A 27,677-nucleotide genomic window follows, 5' to 3' on the forward strand; every position below is an offset into this window, starting at 1 on the left:
TGAATGCACAGAGCACCTGAAAACTCCCCGTATCGCTTCCCAGGAAGCCAGACCACATAGTTGCAATGACCCTTCCTCCCTTCATCACCTGGGAATGGATCGCTAACCGCTTCAGTTCAGGGACCGGTTTGGTTTGTTGCTTGAGCGCTCATTAGACCTGCTCGTCTACCCAAAAAACCCGGCATCCTTAGCTCCCCTCAAAGTTAATTTTTGAGATCTTTCCAACTGAAACCAAATGGGTCAAGGGAGTCATTTCAGATGGGACCCTCTACCTGAGCTAGCGGCCAATTGAAACAAGTGGGATCGCAGGATCAGGAAAATGCATGTGTGCTTTATTCATGTATATGTTTGAATACTGATGCTTACAGAAGTTTAGTTTAAGTACAGGTTATATCCCAATAGTATAGGCAAACATCAGCCGTTCATTCCCCATCCCTACGCACGCGCACACGCGTGCCCGCGTGTGCCACCTCTTAGCGTCACCCGGCCGTCGATGGTTTTATTGTGGCAATGAGAGCTTCTTGCGGCAGCATCTCTCTCGCCGCTTTGAATTGTTCGAGAGAGGATGCGATTGGTGTCCGCCATTTCCAGAGGTGCGCACATTGCCAGGAGCTCTCAAATTGCTCAGGAAATGGCACATCGGAAAATACCGTCCAGTGGCTGCACAGCATCCTGCATTTTAAAAAGTACTTTTCTTTGTGCTTGTGAAAGTCGAAGGGGCAAGGGAGCAACAAGTAAAAATAGTTTCCACCCTCTCCGGAGCCCTTGACCCGTGTATGATGCCGGCAGCTGTTTTGAATCTGTTGGTTCATGGGGAGATGAGCAATACAGCAACGTGTTGGCGGGGCCGAGACTCTGCATGTTGGTGGGAAATGTTTGTGCAAATGTCACCCTGTTTGTCTGCCGCACACCAGGACTGGTTAAAAAATAAAAGTCAACATCTGTCATTTTTCGCTGAGTTCAAAAATCTGGTGGAAGGAAGACGAAACTTTCTTGGAAAGCGTCATCTTGCTTTTGTCTCTCGTGGTAGTTGCTTTGCATGATAACTAATATCGTCTCTCACCCCACCCCACTGCTCGGGGCTCCCTGCTCCTTCTGTGTAACAATCCCTTTGTGCGAGCCTGATCCATTTTGCACCAGTGCGAGAGCGGTGAAAATCTGGCCCTGCTTCTCGTGGCTTGAGATACGGGGCGTTTACATTCAGAGAGCAGAGCGGTGGACAAGAAAAGGTTATGAATCGGGTTATTCTGCCTAGCGGTTGAGGTTGAAGCTTTGTGCTAACACGGCATCCAAAATGTTTCTTCAGCCTGGCTGCTGCTTCAAGTCTACGAGGGGTTTTTTAAACTTTTTAAATTTGGTAACATAAAATAATAACCTAGAGCTGTGGGGTAGTTACAAGGATCCTCACGAAATTGCTTCTCATTCCATCCGCTACTACTTACAAAATACTCCGGCTTTCCCTAATTGCAGTCATGCATCAAATACCACCGGTCCCCCGTCCAGCTCCTTCATTCATGTTGTTGGGCAGCCCATATAATGCTGGAAGCCATCATTTGTGAGGGTTTGAGGAAGGGAAGAAAACCAGAGGGGCACTTTCTGACTCGGTTGAAGTGTGTTGGAGAACTTCCCAGGAGGACGCAGTTGGGCCAAAGGCGGCATATTTTGCTTCAACAAAAGTAGGGAACTTTTGGCTCATGCCAACACCTGCTGGGGCTAAGACGTGACTCATCAGACCTTGTGAGCTTGTTTGAAAAGACCTGGCTTTGAAGTAACAGCTGCCCAGTGTCCATTTGCAATTTTTTTGGAGTATGGGAAGGCTCTTTGTGCACCTCATCCGCTCAACAAGGTGTTAAGAGGAGGTCTACAGAGCAGCTGGATCTGGGTCCTCAACCTCAACTGGGCCAGTGGTCCCTCACCTCGGCTGAGTATCCAACCTGCAAAGAACCTAGTGAACAAAATTCTCTGAACCTGGGTTTTTATGGGATGCTGATGCTGGGGGACAGGGGCTGTGAATTTTCTGACAACCTTGGGTAGAAACGTCCACTTATTCAGAATATAGCAATTAGTGAGGGACGTGGCAAGGTAGCACTTCAGCCTCTCCAGCAATATGTACCTGGCAGTGGGGCAAATGCCTATAAGAGGGCTACCTTTTAATGAAAATTATAACCCAGTACACAACCCAGGGGCCTATCTCAGAGTCAGACAGAGCAACAGGCAGAGACCTTTATGGGAGGAAACAGCCATTGCTATTTCAAGGTAAGGAATGGCAGCGTCCTTTGTAGACAGCTCACAAAGCAGGGATTCATTTGGGAGAGATGGGTCCCCACGTTAGGATATCACGTAGTCAAGCATGCAAACCCTCTATCCGCTGCGTCCTGGGTGACTTGCTGCTTTGCCTGGCACAGATATCGGCCATTGGGCTCAATGCACTTTGAGAGGACTCGCAGAAACCAAGATGCTCTCAAATCTTCTCGCAAACCACTACATGCTGGTTACCCTCATTGCTGAGGAAACGCCCCGGAAAACTCTCCGAGTGGGCTCTGGTGTTGGTAGACTGGCTGCTTCTGGGACCCAAACCCTGTTTTTATGGTGGTGTCTGAGTCTTCAGTAATCTCATGGTCTTGGATTATCCCAAGGGGCACATGGGAGCGGGGATCCCAGTAGGGCTTTGGCCAAGCAGGCTGGACACCAGGACTTGGCTGTACAGCGGGCATCCATGAGTCATGCCTTAGATGGATCAAGTGCTGGGGAATGCTTCGGTCTGATTGCAATTGTCCTTTAAAACTGAACAACTGGACACAGCAATCTGTTTATGTTGGAGGATGGGAGAAGAGGGCAGCGTATTTATTAATGCAAATGTTTTGGCTGGTTTCAGATCATGAGGTTCTGGATAGACCCATCAGTGGGTATTAAACATATTTGCTAGGTAAAACCTCCACATTAGGCTTTCCTAGGCCTCTGGATGCTGGCAGCTGGCAGGGGAGAGTGGCACAAGACAGCTCAATCCAGGCCCTGTATGAATACTCTTCCCTTGCTCATCTCTGCCCATAGCCAGCACCCAGAAGGTGCAATAAACTGAAGAAGGTATGATAAATCCTGCCGTAGGCAAGTTCAGGAAAATTTCCTCTTGACCTCCAATATTTCAGAGCATGATTTAGGCTCTGAAGGGAATCAGCTAACTTCTACCTAATGGCATGATGTATATTTAGTTAATTAACTCTCTAATGAGGGGACTTGGGGGTCACCCCTGTCTACGATATATTTAGCATGTACATATTTTCATGTCAGCTGGGTTTTTGAGCAGCCCAGTGTTTTTGAGGGGGGTTTTTTTAGGTGGTTGCTGGTATCAGTTGAACCTTTCTAGCCCATCTCTTGTTTCTGTGACTAAGGAAATTCCAAGAGACCATCTCGTGCGTCTCCAGAAAACATTTGCGCAGAACCTGCGAGTAGGAGTCATGGTCCACAACATCAATTCCTGCCCTACGGGCTCAGATGTAGAAAGAGCTCATAAAAAAACTAGCTGTGAAGGGGGAAAGCATTATAGTCTCACTGCATACTTGGATGTGACCAAAAAAACTACCCCGACTACCAGTGAGGGACGTCAGGGGCCGAGAGCGGGGTGCTAATATAAAGAGTCGAAGCCAGCGGGAAATGGAAAGCAACACGCGTGCTTCTTCCTGAAGACCGTTAATATGTGAACGTGGTTGCTGACAAGAACGGGACCCGCTGCAGCCTGGAGTGACATGCCAACGACATGATATGGTTTCACACATTTAGAAAAAAAACCACAGGCAGTTTCTGTGGGGAGCACAGCTCTCGTTCTTCCCTCCGAAGTGTCCACCTGTATCCTTGATGAGCAAAGCCAACCTCTTTGTAGATAACACAAGGTGATTTCCTCCGGTTGAACCAGCTGTGAATCTGTTGCAGCTTAGGCCACTCTGTAGAAAGGTTTTGAAGAATTGTGCCCGGTTGAGAGAGATCCCCCATCCACCCCTGGCAGCCTGCCTGGCCAGCCGAAACGTCCATACGGTGTTCTGGATAGGTCATCCATCAGGTGTCTGCTGCCCAGTTTGGATGTGCCCGTTTCCTCTGGATTCCTCGTTCCTCTTGTTGGGATCTTCCAAGTGACTTGTCCATGGCTTTGAACCCACATGAACATGCTACAGAGAGCTGAAGAGACAGGAGCTGAACCAAGAAGTGGAAAGGAGAGGAAGGAGCTGGTGAGACGACTTCGGTCCTTATAAAATAAAAGAGATTGGAGGGGCGAGGAGGGGATTTCCGCCTGCCCCCGTGCCCTCCCCCGAGAGTCATTTTGCTTAAAGAATCAGACAGGAACAGAGTCACCGCCGGGCGTGTGTTCGCTCTGTTTCACATGAAAAGCAGGAGTGGCGTGGCGATCCCCAGGGAAACCCACATCCGCCAGGCCCCCGCGGCACGGTTGGGGTCTGCTGAGCTGGAGGTCGCGGATGTTCGCCGAGTGGTTTCCCGCTGGAGCTTCTCGTTACCAGACACCTGCAAAGAGAAAAGAAGGGATGACGATGGTGAACCTGCCTTCATGTTCCCTCCTCCTGGAAAGTGAAAGAGGAGCGGGGTGCCTCATTTGGCTGGGCCTTTAAGCACGTTGCGTTCAACTGCATCTTGAGACAAAGAGAGGCGCAAAACCTCCTTGCTCCCAGAGCAATGGTGCCCAGGGAGGTTGCAGAATCTCCTTCCTTGGAGGTTTGGAGGCAGAGGCTGGAATGACACATGTCTGGGATGGTTGAGGACATGGCAAAGCCATCTGTGCAGGCGGTGGAGTAGATCAGGGGTGGCCAACCCACAGCAGGCAAGCCAGACATGGTACAGTGCAGCATAAGGCAGAATGGAGAGGGGACAGATAGGGCAGGAAGCATAGCAGCAGATCGGGCAAGGAGCAGAAAGCAGAGTGACCAGTTGGACAGGGAAAAGGGACCGGAGTGGCATTCGGGGAGGCTGCAGGGCTAATTTGTGGCAGCCCTGCCAAAAAGGTTGGCCCCTACCAGACTGAATGACCCTGGGAGTCCCTCCCGACCCTGGGACTCTAATGCCGAATGGACTTTATGAACCGAAGCCTTCAAGAAATCACTGGTCCTGATTCTGATCTCAATGCAACTCAGCTGAAGGCAGCAGTAGCTGTTGATCCATACCAAGGTGCAAAGGGAATTGGTTCCCTTAGTGTGGTCCTGTGACCCAGGGGATGAGGCGCCAGAGAGGGGCTCTGGAAGGCTGGCTTCTATTGCCAGCCTTGCCACTGATCTTGGCCAATCACTTCCCCACCTTGATAGTACCCGTGTCCCCCTGCTTTACTTGTGGCAGGTTAGTGTCTTCCTCGTATCTTTGGGCCACGTGCCTTGCAACTGTTTTAAGAACAGTTTGGACAAGTACATGTATGGGACGGATGGCACAGAGGTGTCTTGCTTTGAGCAGGGGTCTGGGCCACGTGGTTTCTCCAGGTCCCTTCCACCCCTACTCTTCTATGATGCTACGTGCACTTCAGTTTCTGCACCTGCGGAGTCGGGACAACAATGCCGAGCTTTCTGAGGTGCTCTGAGATCTCTGGTTCGAGGAACAAGGCATCTGTGTTGCTTTTTAAGCAAGAATCACATCCCGGGGCTACCATAAGCAGGCAAATCTACTGAGGTGAACAGCCTCCAACAACGATCAGAGGTCAGATACCATAATTGTCTCCCCTCTACGTCAAACCTTAGGATGCTACAAAGCTAAATAGCTTACTCGACACTCCGGTCCCTGCCCTAGCATGACCATGTAGTCAAGGAGCGGGGTTGCACTGCAGTACAGAAATGGATGGTATGTCTGCACTGCTACGGTTGGGTGCTCGGTCATGGTGGGTAACAGGATTAAGCTCTGCCCAGTGCTCAGCTTGCCCTTGCTGCCTGTTCACCCAGGCTCCCAGGCCAGTTTGGCAGCCTGCACTGAACCCTGTGCTGCCAGGCCCACTCTGTTATTGGCACCTGAGCTAGCTCGGGTACGTCTACACAGCCTCTAATCCCCCTGCTGACCTGGACTGCAATGCATCTGGGCTTAGCTCCTGGTTCTGCCACGGATTCTCTATGCAACTTCGGGCAAGTCCCTCGGGGCCAGACTTGCGGAGGGATTTAGGTACCTAATTCCCCCTGGTGTCACTGAGAGGTGAGGTACCTAAATATTTATGCAAGCTGGCTCTTGTTCTTTCAATGTGCAAGGGTGAAATGAAAACCAAGCTACCATCAGGGGGAGCGTTGAGTGGATAAACTCATGAATGCCTGGATGGGCTCCAACAACAGGATGAAGGGAGAGAGTTGGATCTGTGCTTTGGGACCTGTTTTGGAGGCTTGCTGACTGGTGAACCTCACGGCCTTTCTTTAGAAGCTCTTCATGGTTTGGAGCCCCTCCAGAGCGATCCATCCAGCTCCAGCCCACACCACTGGGCTGGATACCTCCTGGGGATTGCTTGTTGTAGTAAAGCCAGTGATAACCGGAGGACAATATTCCTGGAGTATCTCCAAGCCCCTGAGGGAAGCTGGGAGTGCAGATGGGGCCCAGCTGCCTTAATGAAAGATTGCAATTCCAGCTGGGTGGAGGAAGCTTTGGGCTTGTGTTTATTTTGTTCACCCCAATAGCTTTGATCCAAGTGCTATCCTCTAGCTTATGCACTACATGCTTAACCCCAGGCACAGGCGAGTTTGCTTTTCCCTGGGAACATGAGCCAGGGCTGCAGAGTCGATGCCTCCCACAACTAGCAGAGGATGCGATCGGTTGTCGTTCCAAGGCGAACGCCTTTTTCGGGAGCCGTCAGTGCAGGGCGAGGCCCGCAATGTAGCTTGGAGGCCAAAAGCCACCCATGGAGGTCTTCAGACTGGGTCCCTTTGGCTAAAGGCAGCTGCTGGCGAATGCAAGAAACAAGCTATTTCTAGATGTTTCTGGACCTCAACCAGGGTGCAACCTTGCCAAGCAGCATTAGGTGCGCCAGACCGCTGCAATGAACGGGACTGCTTGGTTTGCTCGTCCTCGTGCACTGCGGTGGTCTGGTGGACGAGGCTGGACGGCAATGCAATTTAAGGCGTGTTGTTGGCACTCCACGGTTGTGCCAAAGGCTTCCCTTCTCCACCAAGCTCGGTGTTTCTCAAGCTTTTTGAATGCAAGGGCTCCCCTCAGAAAATGCCAGCTCTTAGTTCTCGCCCGTATTTTAACTACAGAAAAATACCAGAGTGATTCTCCTGTAACGAAGACCTCGGCAGCCCACAATGTTCTGAACCTACTAGCTTCAATCTCTGGGTTTATCTTTGAATTGTGTTTGTGCACCTAGCAGCTCTTAACGTTGCTTGGACGTGTTGCACCGCGAGCTGGAAATGGGCATCGGGACATTCACTCTGAGCAGTGAATGGGTGGTGGCTGTGATGCGGCCTGCATCATTGGCTCATAGAAAATGAGGGTTGGAGGGGACCTCATGAGGTCTCCAAGCAGGACCAACATCGCTCCCTTGCATGTCCTTAGAGGGTTCAGGGTGGGAGGTTGCAGGGTGGGGGGCTTGGATTTGACTTTGGCTCCCAGGTGCAACTCCCAGGGTCCTGGTCAGTTGTGGGGGGTGTTCGCTGCTCACCCTTGCTTGCGGGTAGAAAGGGCCGGATCAACACCGAGCCACGGAAGTGTTTGGAGGCAGAGGGAGGTGCCTTCTTACTACCTCGCAAAGCAACACAGGTTGGAAACCAACTTCGAAAGCTTTGCACGATGGCTCCCCTGGGCCTGAAACAGCCAAGCAATACCAGCTGGCCCAGTCCAAACCCCAGAAGACAGCACTGGACCCAGTTAACTTGGAGCATCTGCTACCCAGAGTCCAGAAAAAAATCAGTGTCCTTTTGTATTTGTATAATTATGCAATATTTTTATGACTGTAAAATATGGTAAATCAGGGTTATTGTTATTCATCTAATGATAAATTAATGTTAACCATGTTATATGGCAGTAAGAAGCTGGGTTATGGCTCTTTATTCAAAGACAATTTCATAGGAGGATGTTGTTATGGCACCTCATGCCTTTCTACTGAGGATGTGTAATAACAAGATAAATGATATTGATATATCTTTTATATAAAGGATATTGCTATATCCTTTATATAAATGATATATATATCTCAAATATATAATGATCTGTATTTGAGGCTGGACCTGATGATCTCACGGGGTCCCTTCCAGGCCTAATGTCTATGAAATCTGTAATGTCTATGAAACTATATTATAATAATTTGCTTGTGTCTAGCACCTTTCAGTTGAGGACATCAGAGTGTTTAGTGAATATTAACTCAGCCTCACAACTGTGTGTCAGTTCTGTTTTATATGTGGGGAAACTGAGGCACAGGGCAATTAAATGATTTGATAGAAATCATAATGCAGTCAGGCTGGAAGGGAGGTGACCTAGTCCAACCCCTGCCCGAGGCAGGATCAGCCCCGTCCAAACCATCCCAGACAAATGCACGGCCTAACCTCGTAGCAAAACTACCATCAACCTTGACGCAAAACAAGACGTAACACCCGAACCTGCCACAGGTAAGGCTGGGGATCCAGGATGGCCAACATCCTGCTGCTGCAAAGGTTGTTAATGTACACTTGAGTGATCTCAGGTAGAGGACCACACCTCTACCCAAGAGCAAGCCAGCAAGAGGGCCAAGAATAGGACCCAGGAGTCCTGACTCCCCTCTGTAGGGAGTGCTCCTATTGCATCCCCTTACTGTAGGGCTGCAGGTGCTCTGGGCACCGTATGTAATGGCTGGGGACAGATTCCCTGTCACAAGGAACAAGAGGAGGAGACGATAATGCAATGAGGGGCGGTCAGGAGCTAGGGCGGTGTGGCTTGAGGGTTACTGTTGGGTTTGTTGTAAGTTCTCATAAAAGTGCGGGTGTGAAAAGGGACCAGGGGACGGATGGTGGGGTCAGCAGATGGGTTGTAGGGGACAGGGACATGGGGCTAAGCAGAGGAGATGGGGAAGGGGGATGAGCCAGGGTGCAGTCCCATCCTTCCCCATGTTGGCAAGCCCCTCGGCCGCATCCTTACCTTGGTAGGCTGCAGCTGCTCGAAGATGTTCTCTCGGAGGGTGGCCCCGGCCCTGTTGGCGTTCCTCTCCTGCTTGTACATCTGCGTCGTCGGGGGCACGGATGGGGCCAGGCCCGCGCTCAGGTACGTCCCGTTGCCAAAGGCCAGGATGGCATTTTCTTTGCAAGAGAGACAGAAGAAGCACGATCAGGGCCGTGTCCCCAAGGGGAGCGTTACCCCCCGGGGGCCCGGCTTCCTTTTAACCCAAAGTTCTGCTCAAGTTGTACCAGAGTTGGGTCTGTCAAGCCAGGTAGGGTGGTCTGATATCTATGCTCAGATAAGGCAGGGTCCCTCCCTGCCACTAATGTCCCAACCATCAAGGTAGGGTCAGATCCCCAGAGGTGGTTGAGTCCTGGCCGTACAGCTTCATGGGCCAGCCATTTCTCTGCCCTGTGCCTCACCTGCAAATCTGGGTTTCTTGGGAGGGGGGTCACAAGGCCAGGTGAGTTCCAGGTCATAAAGACTGAGCCCTTTCTGCCCCAGAATGGCCTGGTCCTGCACCAGCAGCAGAGCAAGGAAATCTGGGAGCTACTCCCTCTGCCCCATGATCTTTGAGAGCCAAGTCTGTGGGTGCGCTGACTCCTAGAGTCATGGGGGAAGTCTGGATTCCCCTCTGCCCTTTCCCCCTGAAGCAAAATGTGCCCATTCAGCTCTATGTGAGTGTGCAAAATGCACCATGCATGCAAAATGCACCCACCCAGCTCTATACAAGTGTGCAAAAATACACGTGTGCATGCAAAATGCACCCGCTCCGCTCTATGCGAGTGTACAAAATGCACCCGTGCGTGCAAAATGCACGTGTTCAGCTCTTTCTGGGTGTGCAAAATGCACCCATGCATGCAAAATCCACCCGCCCAGCTCTACATAATTGTGAAAAATGCACGTGTGCATGCAAAATGCACCCGCTCAGCTCTGTGTGTGCAAAATGCACTCATGCATGCACAATGCACCTGCTCAGCTCTACATGAGTGATGCTACACTACATGAGTGATGCCAGGTCTCTGGCCACCCAAGTCCAGCATGCCAGTGTTGTAGATGGCCCCTAAGGGAGCAATGGGGCTGGTATCCCCACCCCAAGCTGCATTGGCTGTTAGGAGTCTCAAACCCCAGACACCTTAACCACAGTGGCAATCTGACCTCCCCAGGGAGAGAAGCACAGCCCTGCATGCTCTCTGCCTGGAGCCCTGGGAAGGAGTGGAAGGCCCCACCGAGCACTGCAGCATGCACCCTTCAGGGCGCCGCATCCTCAATCCCCAGGGCATGATGGGTGCTGCTGAGGCTTTGCACAAAGGTAGGTCCTTCAGGGGCACGCTCAGCCTGGCAGCCCCTTCTCGCTTCCAGCCCAGTCATGTCTTCCCGGCATTTCCCAGCCACAGCCACCAGGCAGGCATCACAAGGGGCTCATTGCTTGCAGAGCAAGGACTGAACTCAGGCTTCTTGTGGTGTCATGGCCTGGCAGCGGCATGATGCCTGGGACACCTGCCCTGGGGGTGCCAAAATTGCATCCCCACCATAGGAGCCTTAGCTAGGGCAGGCGCAGCCCCGTGGTGCAGGTTACCCAGCGACTGTGCCTGGTTCCCATTCCTGGGCAGGAGTGGCGAAGACCTGGGTGAGAGGTGACTCCCTGCTCAGACCATACGGGATGCAGGGCTGCTCGGCTTCCACGGCTTGACAGTGCCCGTTGTAGGCCCCGGGGAGTGCAGAAGTTTCCTGGTGCAGAAATGTCCCCTTGTCAGGATCTCCCAGGGGTGACGGGGCCAGGGTCTCCACCCGCCCTCGCTGGCAGCCGCTAGATGGCTCACGTGGCAGCTCGTGGCATTGATGAATTCAGACATCCACGACTCCTGTCACCTCTTCTGGGACTCAGAGCCTGTTTGCAGAGCTCATGCTGCCTAGTCCTACATGTCACCTTCTCCTTTCTCAGAGGCCCCAGGCGGGTATTTTATGTGGTCGTACAGCAGGCAGAGCTCGGGCCAAGGCCTCATTGTGCGAGGGGACGAGCCCACTGTGCTTCGCTTGGCATTCATAGGGCTAACTTGCAAGTCACCTCACCTGAGCCAGGGGCACGGGGCTGGGAGTCAGCAGAGCCAGGGGTCCAATCCCTGCACTGACACTGCCCTGCTCAATGGCCTCAGGTGAGTCACTTCGTTTCCATCCCCTGCTTCCCTTTTCACCCTTGGGCCCATCTGTTCAGCCTGTGAGATCTTCAAGGCAGGGCTTGTCTCTTGCTATGGGCCAGAGCAGCAGGTGTCCGATCTTTGCTCCGGGTCCTATTGCAATACTAAGCAGGGTCAAATGCTGGCCTGCCCAGCCTGGGCGTCTCACGGCTGCCCCCTTTCTACCCTGGGGCTGCTGTAATTTCACTGGGAGGGATAATGGGATTGTCTGGCTGGTATCACGTGCAACATCTCTGGCTCTGGAAGGGGCAGGATGGACAGGCAAAGCTAGTCCCGCCTGGCAGGGGCAAGCGGTGGTTGCACTGGGTCCTTTGCAGACACGTTCCCCAGTGCCGGGGTGAGAGGTCCCAAAGTCCCCCCCACCAGCCATACAGAGGAGCTGCCCTTGCAGCGGGGACTTACGGAGACAGAGGTTGTCAGTGAAGAGGTGCAGGAAGCTCTCGCACTCTTCCTGCCGGTTCCCGCTGGCGTTGCAGGTGCACCAGGGCGCAATGCTGGAGGTCGAGTTGTCGATGTAGTTGGGCGTGATGGGGCTGCCTGCCAGGGAGGAGGGAGTGGGGTCACTGCTCTCAGCCCCCAGCCCATCTCCTCGGGACCTAGTGGGGCCCCTTCGCCTAGAACGGACCAGGAGAGCCAATGCAACGTGGCTGCAATTAGCTCTTTCACGGCTTGGTCGTTCACCCACCAGGAAGTGCCATCATGGTGGTCCCGTCTTTCCACACCAGCAACATGCCGCTCAGTGGATGCACCCAGCACCACCTCTCGCTGCCTTTCCACCGAGGTTAACCCGGCAGAGCCAGCATGGCAGAGCAAGTTGGATTCTTGTCTCGTGCATCTTCACGACCAGGCACTGCACTGCCCGGGACAGGGCAAGAGGCAGCAGGGAGGTGGGCTTGCTCATGAGCTCCCCGGGGCTGGCAGGGCCAAAGGGCGCAGCCTCCTACCTATGATTCCCGTGTACGCCAGCAGACACGCAGCGTAGTTCTCCTTCCGGCAGCCAGTGGCAGACTGCAGGGACGGCTGGCAATTAAACTGGAACTCTGCATATCGGGATCTGCATGAGACAGACAACAAAAAAAAAGCATCACTGCTACTTGGCCGGCTGCATTCACGGCATTCGGATAGCAGCAGACCCACTCATGAGCTTATTCATGCACGTATGCATTCTTCCATGGAACAGCTCCTGACCTAGGCACGCTCTTGCCCCCAGCAGATCAAGGCAGGTTTTTAGTATGATTATTCTCTGAGTCATTAAGCGGCGCTGTTATGTGCAAATGTACAACCGTAGCAGGCAGTCTTGAGGAATTACTGCATTTTCTTCTTAATTTTGTGACGCTCATTCTTTAGCAAGGGGCTGTTGCAAATAGCAAGGAAATTTGTTCTTTGCTCAACCGAGTCCATTCCTGGGGGCAGAACTGCCACCCAGTGGATGAAGCAATCAGGGCTCATGGTAGAGGTGATAGATTTTTGCAAAAGAAGTCTTTAATTTTTGCAAAAATCTAGTGGATCTAATAAAAGATATCGCCTCTACCATGAGTCCTGATTGCTTTTGCCACTGGACCAATGCAGCTACAACCTGGATACCTCCCAGTAGATGAGGCATTGGTTTTTAGAGCGTAGACTGTAGAATGACGAGATTGAGTGCTATTTGTGTCCACCTCTGTTCAAGGACTGGTGCCTCTGGTATACGGTAAACCGATTACACTGAGAAAATACTTTAAACATCACGTAGTCAATTATTCCTCTAATGGGCCTCCAATCAGCAAGGCCCCCAAATCCGCAATTTGCTTGGAAGAAGGCCAGCAGTATTAATGGAAAAGCAACAATCTGTGATGTTTCTCTCACCCACACAGCGCAGCCGTATGCTGCCAGTCTAGATAACACCTGTTTTAGATTAAAGGTAACAACAAAAGCAAGGGAGAACAAATGTTCTTTTTTCAAAGAGTTCTTATTTCAAGGAGCGTGGATGTCTCTTCTGCAACATGTGGTACCCATCACAGACAACTGAGGCCCTGGTCCATAACTGGGGCTCGTGGTTGCTATGGTGATAATGATGATGATAATGCAGAAAGGCTTCCAAGAAGAGTGCAGAGTAATGTGTGCAGACTAAGAGCTGTGTGTGTCACAGAAGGACAACACCAAATCAACAGGGTCCCCATATTTACTCCAAAGTCCATGCTCATCTCCACGCTGATGGCAGATTTATAACCATCTATGACTATAATTAGTTGCTTGTTTTATGGGCATGCCTGATGCTAAAAGCAAGGCTTGGAAGCCCCTTTGCCTGTAAAAGTGGTCTCTGCCGCAGGCCATTTGCAAGCCAGGGTCTTGTATGTTTGGTTGATTGGATGCGTGTGTTGTGGTACCAGCAAGCCTGCTTTCAACAGGATCTGTACGGAGAAGAGGATCCTGTCCCACCCTAGAAGGAATTAGGGGAGGGGGGGCTAGGGGTCTAAGTCCATGCCCTCCTAACATGCCCTATTCAAGAGCCACAAAGCTGCTGGGATGTCTCCGTTCCTTACATGTCTCTATTTTGGCTTTCTGAAAATGCTCACAAGAAGTCTATGGAGGCATCTACCTTCACTTATGCTCCTTTGATCCTAATATGTCTCAGGAAGTGTCTAAATTCTGTTCACATCCACAGGATTTAGTCTCAGAAAAAGCATGTGTAGCAACTGTTTGGTGCTGAGAAGAGGATGACAGGGGCCCTTCTACCACTTAGCCCAGAGGTATTTAACCTGCTGCCCATGGGACCATCTTATCTGGCCCATGGAGCTCCTCATGGGTCTGGAAATCTAGCCACGTGGCCATTTCTGGCATGCAAGGTTGGGCCATCACACTGGACTGTACCCACGAAGTGGCCATTTGTGGAATGGGAGACTCAGGTTCTTGGCATTGGTCATGCAGTGTGGATTTGAACCCATATTTACATCCTGGCAAAGTGTCCTGTCCACCAGGCCATGGGGTAGGCAGGGCTAAGAGGGCTTCTGTGCCCCTGACCTCAAAGCTGGCTCAATGAGCAACCAAAAGCAGATGTGTTATGGGGCCGGGGGGCTGGACACGATGATCTCGCGAGTTCCCTTCCAGCCCTAATGGCTAGGAAGTCTATGAAATCTCCTTGCTGCTTTGGATAGCATTGTGATCACTGTGTTCAATAAACACAGGCCTGTATGAATGAGAAGAACTAACAGCAGTGAACTTTATTGTGGAGCAGTAGGCAACCTTTGCAATCCCTTAGTTTGTCTCTAACAGCTATTACCTGAGGGACCATCTCCCGACTCCCAACACTTTTAAATTAGCAAGCGTCTCTAAATGATGACTTTTATCATTACAGACAGGATACTTTTATCCTCAGAGATAGCCCCACCCCCCTGTCCTCTCAGACACCTCCAGCATGGAGGCTGCCTCCCATTAGAGATCGTCCCACGTTGCAACTCTCCTTCCTGTTTCCGATCAGAAGTGCTCAGACCACCTGAGAGCACCACAGGCAACCCCACAATACGGCCATGTTCTCCATCACGCTCCTTGCTGGAGCCCTGTTGCTTGCAGGGTGGTTCCTCACAATCAGTAATGTATCTGTCCTCCCAACGCCATGCAGAGGCAGAGCAGGGCCAGTACCTCCGTTTGACAGGCAACTACCCTTCAGCTCCCTGCAGTTACTTACACTTTAGGGAAAAACAGATGTCAGCTTCCTGCCCCCGAACTTGAACCAAGAAATCCTACAGGCATACAAGCCCATTGTCCCGCTTCGAGTACCTGTGAAATATTCAATATAACACTTCTCCCAGAGCAAGAGCAGCTACTTTTAGTTAATTGCCATTTATTTCAGGGACTAGATACATGTATAAAGTGCTATGCCTCTTCCAGGGCTTGACTTGGATCATAAAATCATAGAAAATGAGGGTTGGAAGGGTCTATAGGAGGTCACATCTAGTCCAACCACCTGCTCAGAGCAGGATAAGCCCTAACTGCATCATCCCAGCCAAGGCTTTGTCTACCTGGGTCTTCAACACCTCCAAGGATGGAGACTGCACCACCTCTCTGGGGAGCCTGTTCCAGTGCTTCACCACCCTCCTAGGGAGAAAGTTTTCCCTAATATCCAACCTCAACTTCCCTTGCTGCAGCTTGAGCCCATTGCTCCTTCTGCCATCTGCCCCCACTGAGAACAGCCCAACTCCATCTTCTTTGCAACCTCCCTGCAGGGAGGTGAAGGCTGCTATTCAATCCCCCTCGGTCTTCTCTTCTGCAGACTAAATCAGCCCCGTTCCCTCCGCCTCTCCTCACAAGTCAGATGCCCCAGCCCCCAACCATTTTCATTGCCCTCCACGGGGCTCTCTCTAATTTGTTTGACATCCTTTCTGTGGAGGGGAGCCCAAAACCAGACACAGTTTGGGGCCTAATACACAGTGAGACGGTATGATCCAATTTACAAGTTGCTTCCTGCAGCATCCAGTGCTGGGCTGAGCCACTGAGACTGAGCCGGACAACACATGAGAGCTGTGGTCCCTGCAGCAGCTGAGAGGCAGGCCTGGCCTGGGCTAAGTGGTTATTGTAGGGGATGTAGGGACAACTCCCTGCTCTGCCACTGACCTGATTTGACCTTGAGCAAATCACTCATGTGGATCCTCAAAGGTCATTAGAAGGGGTAAAAACAGATGTTGCGTTTGAATTGGTTCTGATTGGTAGCAGCACAGCCAGCAGATTTAGTGATTCTTCCCCTCTATTGGGTACTTGGGAGGCCACATCTGGAGTACTGCCACGAGTGAGCTGAATGAGGACTTTTTTTCAAGAACCTTTATTTTTTGCAAAAATCTAATTAGTAGCCCAGGTGAGCGGTGAGATGTGTGCAAAACAGCGTATGCATTTCCTTAGGTGGTAACTGAGGCCTGTATCACTCATTAAGTCCCCACAAACCCCCTGCTTCCAAAGTACACGTTTCCCTATGTCCACCTCGGCTTCACCATCTCTTCCATCACCATCCGGATGGCTTTCCTTTGGCCTCACCCTACCACTCTGCTCATCGCTTCACAGCCCATCCTAAAAGAAATCCTCACCAAGTGCACAGCATTGCAGGGTTTGGGGTTGTAGCCGCTGTGGGTGCAGGCAAGCTTCTTTGGGTAGATATGATCTCTTTTATTAGACCAACTGGGTAGTTGGAAAAAAAAAGTTCTTTTCAAGCTTTTGCGCCCAAGCGCCCTTCCAAAAGCTTGCAAAGAACTTTTTTCCAACTGCTCCGTTGGTCTAATAAAAGATAGCACATCTACCCAAAGAAGCTTGCTTGCCAATGGCCATAACATGGTGAGAGCTGACAACACGCCAGCAGCACCTGAACAGCCATCAGCGCACAAGACGTGGTCTCTGAAGACGTGCTCCACACCATGAAAAAGCACGGGGTGCCCTGCACCCCTCCGTGCGCTCACAAATGTACCCACCGCAGCAGCCCAGACCAGGACCTGTGGAGGGCATCTTGGAGCAGGGCTAAAGAAGCTGGCACCCCTCACATTTGCTGTGAATGGGCAGTTTCCTTGGTGGATTTGAACTGGGATTTCTGTAGGGAAGAGACCAAAGTGATGAATAAAGAAACTCCCCACTCTAAAGGCATTGGTGGCTACAGAATAAGTTTTGCTCCAGAGAAAATCCCTCTCGTGCTCACGCACGTGCACATACAGCCCTGCCTCAGGCAGTCACTCCCTGTTCCTCAAGTCAGCATCCACAAGGACTGTTCATGGGCAACTGCTTTGATTTCCCTTAGCAGGTGGCCCTGTGAACAGGTGACTGGAGACACAGTCATCTCCTGACACGGATGATCAGCCAAAGGGCATTTCTTGAGGGCAGGGGAGCAGGGAGAAACCTGGTTTTACTGCATTTATGGAGCATTGTGACTGACATTAAGGGCTGACTGCCACATCCCTCACTGATGCTGTTTTGAGGAAAGAGGGGCCTGGATATCTATTAGGGCTGTGTGTGGTTTCAGATTGGGCGTTTCAGAGGGACGGTGTTTCACTTCGGTGTTTCATTTCGGTGTTTCGTAGGGCTGTCCGAAACAGCTGTGTTTTGGTTTATTTCAGATTCAGCATTTTGGAGGGACAGTGATTCATTTTGGTGTTTTGAATCACTGTTCCATTTCATTTTGGCCAAAACTGTTTCGGAGCTGTTTCAAAATTTCAACCGTGTTTCAGCCTTAGGCTATAATGGGAATCACAAAACTGCCTAAAACTTTGTCATTTCTTGCCTGATTTGGATGAAACTTGCAGAGATGGTAGCCCCTTCTAAGGCCATGAAGCCTGCCAAGTTTCAAGGAGACAGATGCAGGATAGATCTGGGGGCTGCTCCCCCCAGGAGGAGTCTGGCACAGCTCCGCAGCCCTCCCGGGGGTGCAGGCCCTCAGATCTGCATGCGGGATGACAGCAGTCTGCCACTGCTGGTTTGGGCCAGCACCAGCACTGGGTTCTTCCTGGTGCTTGGCGCAGGTTGCTCCGGGTAGACTTGGGTGCTGGTGCTGGCCCCAGCTGGCAGCATGCTGTCATCCCCATGCTCTGCATCTGGTGAGTGCAGAGCTTAAAAAAAAAGCCCCACACTCACCAGTTCTGGCAACAGCGATTGGAGCTCTCTGATCATTCCCCCAGCTCTTCCCGGGGGGCATGGCCCCAGATGTGCGTGAGGTTTCAGCAGGCTGCTGCTGCCGGTTGGGGAAATAGCCTAGAGCCATTGCCATCCCCAGCTGGTAGCAGCAGCCTGCTGTTATCCCACATCATCTGGGGGTCCATGCCCCCCAGGAAGAGCTGGTGGCAGCATTGGGGAGCTGGGGAATTGAACCGGATCCTGGAGGAATGTTCAGGGACCTGAACATGCCTCCAGTTCAATTCCCCAGCTCCCGGTTTGATTCCCCAGCCTTGGGATTGGAAGGGACCTCAGGGACAGATGGTTGTCACTGGCCACTAGCTCCAGATATCAATATCAAAGCAGTCCTTCCTCCCCTTCTCCTCCTCCCTTTTCCCTGCAAGCCCGCCTCCAAAATGTTTTGGAAACATCCAAATCGTTTCAGAAAATTTCTGAAATGTTTTGGATGGCCTGTTTCATTTCAGAGCTGTTTCGGAGCTCTGCATTTCATTTCGGATTCGGTGTTTTGACCGTTGAAATGTCCGAGTCCAAAACAAAACAAAACAGCTGCCGAAATTTCACACAGCCCTAAAATCTATGCCTGCAACCCTGCATTGGTAGGAGCGTTGCCAGCAGATCGAGGGCAGTGATTCTTCCCCTCTATTCTCCACTGGGGAGGCCACATCTGGAGTCCTGTGTCCAGTTTTGGGCCCCCACTACAGAAAGGATGCGGACAAGTTGGAGAGAGTCCAGCAGAGGGCAACAAAAATGGTTGGGGGCTGGGGGACAGGACTGGTGAGGCGAGGCTGAGGGAACTGGGCTGATTTAGTCTGGAGAAGAGAAGACCGAGGGGGATTAAATAGCAGCCTTCACCTCCCTGCAGGGGGGCTGCAAAGAGGATGGAGCTGGGCTGGTCTCAGTGGGGGCAGATGACAGAAGGAGCAATGGGCTCAAGCTGCAGCAAGGGAAGTTGAGGGTGGATATTAGGAAAAACTTTATCATGTGAAGGGTAGGAAAACACTGGAACAGGCTCCCCAGAGGTGGCACAGTCTCCATCCTTGGAGGTGTTTACAACCCGGGTAGACAAAGCCTTGTCTGGGATGATGTAGCTGGGGCTGGTCCTGCTTGGAGCAGGGGGTTGGACTAGATGTGACCTCCTGAAGGCCCTTCCAGCCCTTATTTTTGATGATCCTAACCCACTGCTCCTGTGCTCTGGCTGACTTCCTTAGGGACCCCTCCTTTTCCAGTACTGGGTGTTGCGTGGACCCTGCATCTCAGAGGCAGAGCAGACCCTGGTTTCCAATGTAGCTCCTACTTCTAATCCTTCTTACAGGGAGCAGCTCATGGTAAGACTTTGGGAGAACCAGGTGCTGCTCCCTGGTTCCCCGTGTGACCTCAGATAAAAGCTTGAGCTCTTTGTGCTCAGTTCACCCCTGCACAGTAAAACGCCCATTCCCATTAAAGTTTCCCAAGCCCCTAACGCTGACCCTAGTCAGTGCCCTAAATAGTGTTTGCAAATTGCTCTGGCCAATAGATGCTTTTAACAAGCCCTCCTGTTAGTTTTCTCACCTACTTTTCCAGCCCATAATCGAAGCCTAAGGAAACCAAGGAGGTTGCCCCAAGAACCTGCAGCTGGCACCTCCCAGGCTGCCCCTAGACAGCTCTTTGCTGTATCCACTGCACCACGGGGCCTGGTCCGCAGCCCACTGGGGGCAATAGGCAGGCACCCTTCAGGCACCCCTGGGTTGGATTAGGCCCATCAAGGGGTGAAGTGGCCCCTGCATCCCATGGGGTCACACGAGTGTTACCTGCAGACGTAGTTTTCCTGGCAAGCATCCAGAGGGGCCAGGCAGTTGGGCTTCTCCTTGGCCTCGTAGGAGCAGGCAGGGACGATGGTTTGGCGCCGGCGCTCAGCACAAGCTGTGTCCTCGCAGGGGCAGAAGAGCAGCTCGTGGGTGTACTCGGGGGGCACGCGGTCGAAGAACTTGCGCAGGGCCTTGTGGCACTTGGAGCGGTTGCAGGTGTCGGCCCGGGCCACGCGCCGGATGCAGAAGGAGACGTACTCCGTCCGCAGCCGCTGGCACATCTCGTCCACGTTGCAGGCTTTGGCGGCGTCCAGGCAGCGGTTCACCTGGGTCACCTCGTTCTCCGAACCTGCAGCACCAGGAGACACCGAGGAGGCAGAGCATCACTTCATGGCAGGGCTGGCCCTGGCTGGACTGCCCCAACAGACGGGCTGGGATTGGTGCTGGGGTTCAGAAGTGATCCCATGTGAAGCGATGAGGAAACCAGCTAACTTCTAAGTGTCCCTCCCCAGCCATTTGGAGAAGGGATGGAGGGAGAGTTTCTGGGCACTGCCTAGGTCTGTTGGCTACCCTCTCCCTAGTCCTCACTGGGTCCTCCTGACCTGCTAGGACCTTCTTCCTCTGGCCTCCTTCCCAGGTTTTCTCCTGCTTGCTCAGCCCTGCCTAAGGGTGCAACATTTCCTGGCAATACCCACCGGCGATGTCAGCAGGATTATGCACCAGAAACAGCCGTAGGAGCCCTGCAAGGATGTGGCTACCACGTGCACCAGCATGCTCTGCCCACCTGCCCCTGCCAAACACAGCGACACGGTGGCCAGTTTCTTGGACCTTCTTCTAAAGTGTCTTGGACTGGTCATGGATGGAGGGAGGTAGATGCAGGTTGGATCCAGCCTGCTTGCTCCACACAATAGCTAGAGAGATGGGGAAAGTGAGCAGGGGGCCTGCAGCACCTCTGAACCAGTGAGGATTTCTACCCCAGATGGGTGGAAGAGGGTTGCACTGAGGGGGTTGTACAAGGGGGTGGGAGCTTGCTTGTCTCATGAATGATCAGTTAGGCCCAACTTTCCAGCCCTTCAAGCTAGATGAATGGCGTGAGGCTGGTCTGTGGGTTGGATCCTGTGAGGGGTTGCTCCATGGCTGCGATCTAGTATGCCAGCCTAAATCTGCATCCCTGGATCCAGCTGTGCACTGGGGTGAGTCAGTGCACAAGGCCATGCTATCCGGCTCCCTACAGGCCTGGAAATTTGGCAGCAGGGAAGCGACAATTAGCATTGCCATTGCTCCTCACCATCACGTTTCCAGACACTTGGGGATCCCCCTGGGTCGGATGACATGGCTTCACCTCTGGATCAGGGGTTGAGCACCCCGAATGAAACTATTGACAGCAAACAGACCACAAAAACCCCAGGTTTATGGTGGTGCATTTCCTCCAAATCCCAGCAGTGGCCTGCTGGTAAACCAGCCTCCTAAGGTGGGAGGAGACCACTGCCAGAGGTCTGGAGCCTCGTTACCTGCCGAATCCAAGCCCCTCACAGCAACTCCCAAGGTATTTATCCTCGCTGAAACCCCATGAGGCCGAGCAGTGCTGTCACCCCTACATCATACAGAAAATGGAAACTCAGATCATCAAAGGTTTTTACGAGCCTAATTTCCTCAGTCCAGGCCACTGAAGATCGGGGTTTGGTGACTTGTCTGAGGTCTGTGACAAAGCAGGGAGTCTCTCTGAAAGCCCAGTCTACTGCTCCAACCACTGGGCCATCCTTCCCCTCTTGCAAGGTAAGGTATCCAGGTTGTAGCCATATTGGTCTAGAAGCAACCAGGGCTCATGGTAGAGGTGATATCCTTTATTAGACCAACTAGATTTTTGCAAAAAAAAAAAAAAAAAAATTGCAAAAAAACCCCAAACAAAAACTTAATTTTTGCAACAACCAAAAAAAAAAAAAATTGCAAAAAACAAAACAAAAACAAAAACTAGATTCCCTCCCCCCAATTTTTTTTTTTGGCAAACATCTAGCTGGCCTAATAAAAGATATCACCTCTATCATGAGTCCTGATGGCTTTTGCAGGCTGTAAAGTACTCATCACCAAAGCCAGTTGCTGCATGAGGCATTAAGCATCTAAATCAGGATCCGATGCAGCCGTGGGATGGGGAAGAGAGGTGAGGAGAGGAAGATGGGAGTGAGTCACAGAGGTTCATACACAGTTTGGAGGCTTCAGAGGCAAGTAGCAGAGGGATGAATGGATCCGAAACAGGCCCAGCGCAGGGCCCTTAGCATGAGCTGGCACAGCGGGGGTGAGGCTGCAGATGGGGTCCAAGGAAGATGGAGCAGTGCCTATGCGGGCCGATTCGGGGGGCCTCTCACGCTTGCAGGGAGACATGGGGAAAATGAGTGGAGGGAGCTGCTCGAGGCACACAGCCAGGGTCCTATGTGACAGGAGAGGGTCAAAACCAGGAGAGTTTGGCCCCAAGAAGGAGGGTTACAGCCTGAGCCCACGTCTATCCTTTATCCCTTCCTTCAAGAACAAGGCGGGGAAGTCACAGGCAGGTCAAGCCATTAAAATATTTCCCTACCCAGCGTGAAGCCAGAGGGCAGAGGGTCAAACAGCAGGGCCTGGATAGGAAAGAGGATAAGCCACAGCAATATCTGTAGATAAACACAGGCAGCTCAGCCCAATCTGCAGGGTATAAAATTACCCCCAGGGAGGAATTGCCCCTCAAGGTGCCTGATGGGTTAGCGTGAGGCTTCAGCATTGGGGGCAGACGACTGGACATGACAAGCCGGCATCTGGATTCCCCATGGTGCATTCACCTCTTCCACAGGCGAGACGTTCCCGGGTTTCCCACTACAGCTCGCCGAGGCATGGCTTGAATTACGCCGGGTGTCCAGCCCCAGCCGTGGCACAGCACCTGGCTGGCATCCCTCTGTGCAAGCTCCATCGTGTTACAGCCATATGAGCCTACCGCTACCCCACGCCTTGAGTTCTGGCTCCATGCTTCATTAGGCTCTGCTGCAACACCATGATAACAGAGTGCTACCTTGGACATCCCCTAATCCCAATTGCTAGAGAACTACGAGGCTCCTGGGTTTCTACGTACTCCGGTTTTGTTGCATCTCCTATCTGCAGTCTCTCACAGTCCTTCTGCCAGTATGGAGCAAGATGGAGGTCTCCCATTGTGGAAGCTGGGAAAACAGCCAGCTCCTTGCCCTGAAGCCCATGGGCAACAGCCAGCTAGTATCATAAGAGAGCGGAGAAAGTCTAGGCTACTTCCTCACCCCACTAAGAGGACAGCCAAGGGAACTGGGAAAGGTCAAAAGGAGAAATCATGACATCATAGAGAAGTAGGGCTAGGAGAGACCTCAAGAGGTCATCTAGTCCAACCCCTGCCTCAGGCAGGCAAGATCGTGTGTCCCGTATGGGGATCGCAAGGCAGAGTCAGCGATGGTTTTCACAGAGGAGGCAGGGAACGGGGACCAGGCTGAGTGAGCGGGTCCAGAAAAGATGCTGACTCCAGGCAGGGCTTGGACCTGAGCCCCCTTGGTTTCTACCTGGATTTCAAAGAGATGATCAATGGTGGCGGATGGCGATCTGAGCCATCGCCACTGAGAACCGAGCCTTTAAAGAGGTCGGTGAATGATGAGCAACACACCGCGAGAGTCTCTGCAGGCCGGTGTGCACAAACCTTGCTTGTGGCATAGCGGCTGCGCTTCAAGGTGGTTCAGGGCCTTTTTCACTCGATACCACGAGCGCAGTGGATGAGGGCTGAAAATGCTGCACCTGTATGATTGCAGAGGAGCTGTTGTGCAGAAAGGGGTGGGAGAGCTTCGCTAGGAAAGTATCATGACGCCCCTTTATAAATCCACGGTCCACACCTTGCATGTTGTGCCCAGTTCTGGTCCCCACACCTCAAAAAGGAGATAGAAGAACTAGACATGGTCCAGAGAAAGGCAACAAGGATGATTTAATGGTATGGAGGTCATGGGCGATGCATAGGGGATGCATGTGCACCTCCTGAGATTGGCTGTGCACCCCCTGGAAGTGCCAGCCATGAAAACGGAAGTGCCGGTGGAAGTGCACTTCCGGTTTTGCCCCGGCTTGATAATCGCACCCCACCGTCGGTGATCTGGTGCCCCCCAGACTCAGCAGGCACCAGTCGCCCATGATGGAGGGGCTTCCACACGAGGAGAGACTAAGGAGGCCAGGCCTATTCAGTTTAGAAAAGAGATGCCTGTGGGGGGGGACGTGATAAGTGTTTACCAAATACTAAGTGGTGAAGAGCAAGTCAGTAGGGATTTATTATTGGCCACGTCTCACAAGGCAAGAACTAGGGGGTCACAAAAATGAAACAACGAACAGAAAACAGAACAGAAAACAATTCTTTTTCACACCGTGTAGAATTGAAGTGTGGAGCTTGTTGCCACCAGATGTGGGGGAAGCTGAGCATTTCGCCCGATACCAAAAGGGATTGGACACATTCTTGGAGGAAAGGGGCGTTGGTAGCTATTGATCACGGGAGGTAGGGATACAGCCTCGGACCCCGAACTTCCTAGACCAGTGGTTTTCAACCTGTGGTCCACAGGCCTCGGACTTTGTCTAAGGGGTCTGAGAAAGATAACTATGATCGGTCCAAAGGATGTGAATACCCACACTCACAATTCAAAGGGGTCCGCGCCTCCATTGGCATTTTTTTAGGGGCCTGAAAATGAAAGAAGGTTGAAAACCTCTATCCTAGACCTCAGATGCTGGAGGCTGCAAGTGAGAGAGGACCAGTGGGGAAAACTCCCCTGGTCAGACCCCTTCCTGCATCCGCTCTGTGCCCCTGTGTGAGACAGGAGACTGGGCAAGGTGGACCTATGGTCTGACCCAGGACATGGCACTTCTTATCTTCTTCTAAGCTGGGTGGAGATCTCAAGACACCAATACTGTAAAGCACAGCAGAGGGTGGCTTTGTAGCAGCGGTCTCTGGAGGAAATGGCAGGCTGTGGGCACCATCTCAGATGAGCACAGAGTCCAGCAAAAGAAAAGTTAGAGCTCATCTGATTCCTCCGAAGCTTCGAGAATGTCACTGGCAGGAAACAGAGTCAACGGGCCATTTGCACCTTGCTTCTTCAAGGTCGCAGCTCCACCAGCTTCAATGGGATTGCTCTCGATTGACTTCTTTTTACAAAAGAGCAGATTCATAGTCCTGGACGTCTCCGAGATTAACCCTCTGGCAGAGCCAGGTGGTCACTCCAGCAAAGCACCCAAAAGCTAGTGCCCAGGCCATGAAGGAAAACCCTTCCAAAACCAAGCCCGTGGTTTCTTGATGTGGTTTTACAATGGAAGAAAGAGACCCTAGGAAACCAAACGTAAATGAGTGAAGAATGCCCTGGAAACAAGTGAAAAGGAAAGCATATCCACATCTTTCTGATTTTGCTCTTCAGCTACTTCAAGCAGGGAGTTAATGATACCTCTTGCCTACAAAATCCCTGCTAGGAGAGGTTGGGTGTTTCCACGAAAATGTCATTAGTCTCCATGTCTGATGGAAAAGAAGGTGGTGAGGATCCTTCTGGCTTGAAAGAGAAAGAATTTGAAAGCATCAAGTTTTTCATCTCTTTTAACATGAGTCCCATAGTCCAAAGCAAATGGAGAGACATTTTACCAAGGAGAGCAGCTATACGCTGAGAAGGAGAAAAAAAAATCTAAGTCTCATGCTAAATTTTGGATGAAATGCCAAGACAACCCATAACTTTGATGGGAAAATGAAGCCAACCAACCATCTTTGAGAAATTTGTGAAGATGGTGCTGATTTTGCTGAAAATTTCAAGGCGGACCTAAAAAGCAAAATTCTTTTTTGTCTGATATTACAGAATATTCCCCGGTGTTAGCCAGGCGCTCGTTCAGTTGTTTTTACAGACAGCGTTGCCTTTTTTTCCTTTTTGATCTCCACTGCTTAACTTGAAAAGGAAGTTTGACTTTGAGCTGCTGGGATGAGATCATTTTTTGATGGATAAAACTTTTGTTGTGCCTGCCGCGGCTGTTCTTAAAAACACCACCACGACGACTGTTGGAGCGTCGCTTTACTCGGGGAAGCTGCGGCTCAGATGTAGCAAACTGCCCGTCGAAACGGGTGCGTTACTCATTCAGTTTATGAATCACTTTGAATACCCGAGCTCTCTCCTCCACCCACGTGTCGATGAAGAACGTGTTTTTTAAAAGCTCTACTACAATTAAAATGGATGGAAATAATTCCGCCGTACATTTTTCATGGCCGTTATCCATTATTTATGGGAAAAGCCGGTTAAACGTAGCAGTAGCGATGACTCTGTATGGTGATACTGGGGTGATATACATTCCTGTGGGTTTTATGGCTGGTTTTGGGGTAGCATTGGGGGCTCGTCTACACGGCAGGGGCAGCGAGTCCGACATTCGCATGAACAAAAATGCAAAACCCAAGACAGGTTTCCCACCGCGTCTGCCACGTGAATGTGGGTCTGAACTGTTCATTACAGGGACACATCACCAGTGCCCTATGCAAGCTCACTAGTTTCATCCCTATTTAAATAACTGGCAGGGAACCGAGTGGGTATGAAAGCCCCTGTTTGCAGTTTTGCATAGTCTGCAGATCCCACATGACTTATAATAGATGGGGCAAACCAAGCTGTGAGCCCGCAAACACTTACCTGTGTGAGTAGTGCCAGGCTACTCACCCACAGAAAGTTAAATGAAGTGTTTGCAACAGCAAGACCTCCTCAATATTCATTAGTTAATTAATATTAATGACCACTGATTAATATTAATAATTGGCACTGCAGTGGCGGAGCAGATGGGCATTTTGCTTTGCATCCAGGGTTCAAGCCTGGCTCTAGACTGGCACTGAAGGGTGCCACCCCTGCCAGCCTGCATCAATCCAGCTGTCAATGGGTACCTGGTTGTACAGGCCGGGGTGGCAAAGGCTGCTGCATGTAATGCTCACTACATCATCCCCTCGTGTACCCCTGACTGCAGAGACTGGCTTAAGACTAGCCTGGGCTGACCCAAAGGCCAACCCTTTCATACTGCTATGAAGAAGAAGGAAAGCACCTTTTCCCTCTTGCTGCAGAGAGTAAGACACAGACCCACGGCTTGAAGTTGCAGCAAAGTCCATTTAGATTGGGTATCAGGGAAAACGTCACCATTTGAGCAGCGAGGCAGTGGGATGGACACGTAGGGAAGGTGTGGACTGTCCATCACTGGAGGTGTTCAAGAAGACGATGGATGGGGGTGACCTAGGCATAGCGATGCCTATGCTCTCCCCCATGCTTCTGGGCTTTGCTGGTTGCTGCATGGGAGTGGGAGGGAATTTCCCCTCCCATATCCCTCCTCCCTGCAGCTACATGTGTCAGCATTTGTTTAAGGGGCAGTGGGTGTTAGCTGCAGCCGCGGCTGGGCATTTGGACCAGGCCGTGCCAATGCTACTGCTGGGACTTAAATCCACAGCTTCCTGGCTAGCGTGTCTTGCCCCTTGCTCAGGATCAGACCAATTGCCATATTTGGGGTCAGGAAGAAATTTTACCCCATGGTCAGATGGGTAAGGAGTGTGGGGGTTTTGCCTTCCCTGGTAGCAGGGGCCGTGGGCTCCCTTCCTTGGATCACTTGAGTGTATTTTAACAACCTTTGTTGTTCATGTATTTTAACAACCTTGTTCAGACACATTCAATCTCTTGAATGTATTTTAACCTGGTGGGATGTTGCACATTTTGGTCTCCCTGCTTTCCTTGTGGCAGGTTCGGGTGTTATGACTTGTGGGTGTGTTGGGTTCCCAACTGCATTGCAAGGACGGGATCCTGCAGCGCCTCGACCGGACTCTGAATTTGCACCAAGTTCTGCATGCAACCAGCAGCCTTTGAGGCAACTCCTTGTGATCCCTATCCCAGGTGCTCAGCCATCCCTGAAGGACACAGGCCTCCCCTAACAAATACCAGGGCTGTTCGGCATCCTGGCAGGAATCAGTGGACATCCCAAAGGGAAA

General features: G+C 51.6%; 1 protein-coding gene across 1 annotated transcript in view; it reads right to left on the reverse strand.

Moving 5' to 3' along the window:
* Nucleotides 1-325: 325 nt before the first annotated feature.
* The window catches only part of GFRA4 (GDNF family receptor alpha 4), a 42,116-nt gene continuing 14,764 nt past the window's right edge, over nt 326-27,677 (reverse strand). Inside the window, exons 4-8 of the mRNA XM_025200698.1 lie at nt 19,691-20,036; nt 12,227-12,336; nt 11,685-11,819; nt 9,067-9,224; nt 326-4,512 (exon numbers count right to left, since the gene is read on the reverse strand). Of these exons, the coding sequence (XP_025056483.1) occupies nt 4,369-4,512; nt 9,067-9,224; nt 11,685-11,819; nt 12,227-12,336; nt 19,691-20,036 (893 nt within the window). The 3' untranslated portion in view covers nt 326-4,368. The remainder of the gene's footprint in view (nt 4,513-9,066; nt 9,225-11,684; nt 11,820-12,226; nt 12,337-19,690; nt 20,037-27,677) is intronic.

Source organism: Alligator sinensis, unplaced genomic scaffold, assembly GCF_000455745.1.
Source record: "Alligator sinensis unplaced genomic scaffold, ASM45574v1 scaffold12_1, whole genome shotgun sequence".
Classification (NCBI taxonomy): Eukaryota; Metazoa; Chordata; order Crocodylia; family Alligatoridae; genus Alligator; species Alligator sinensis.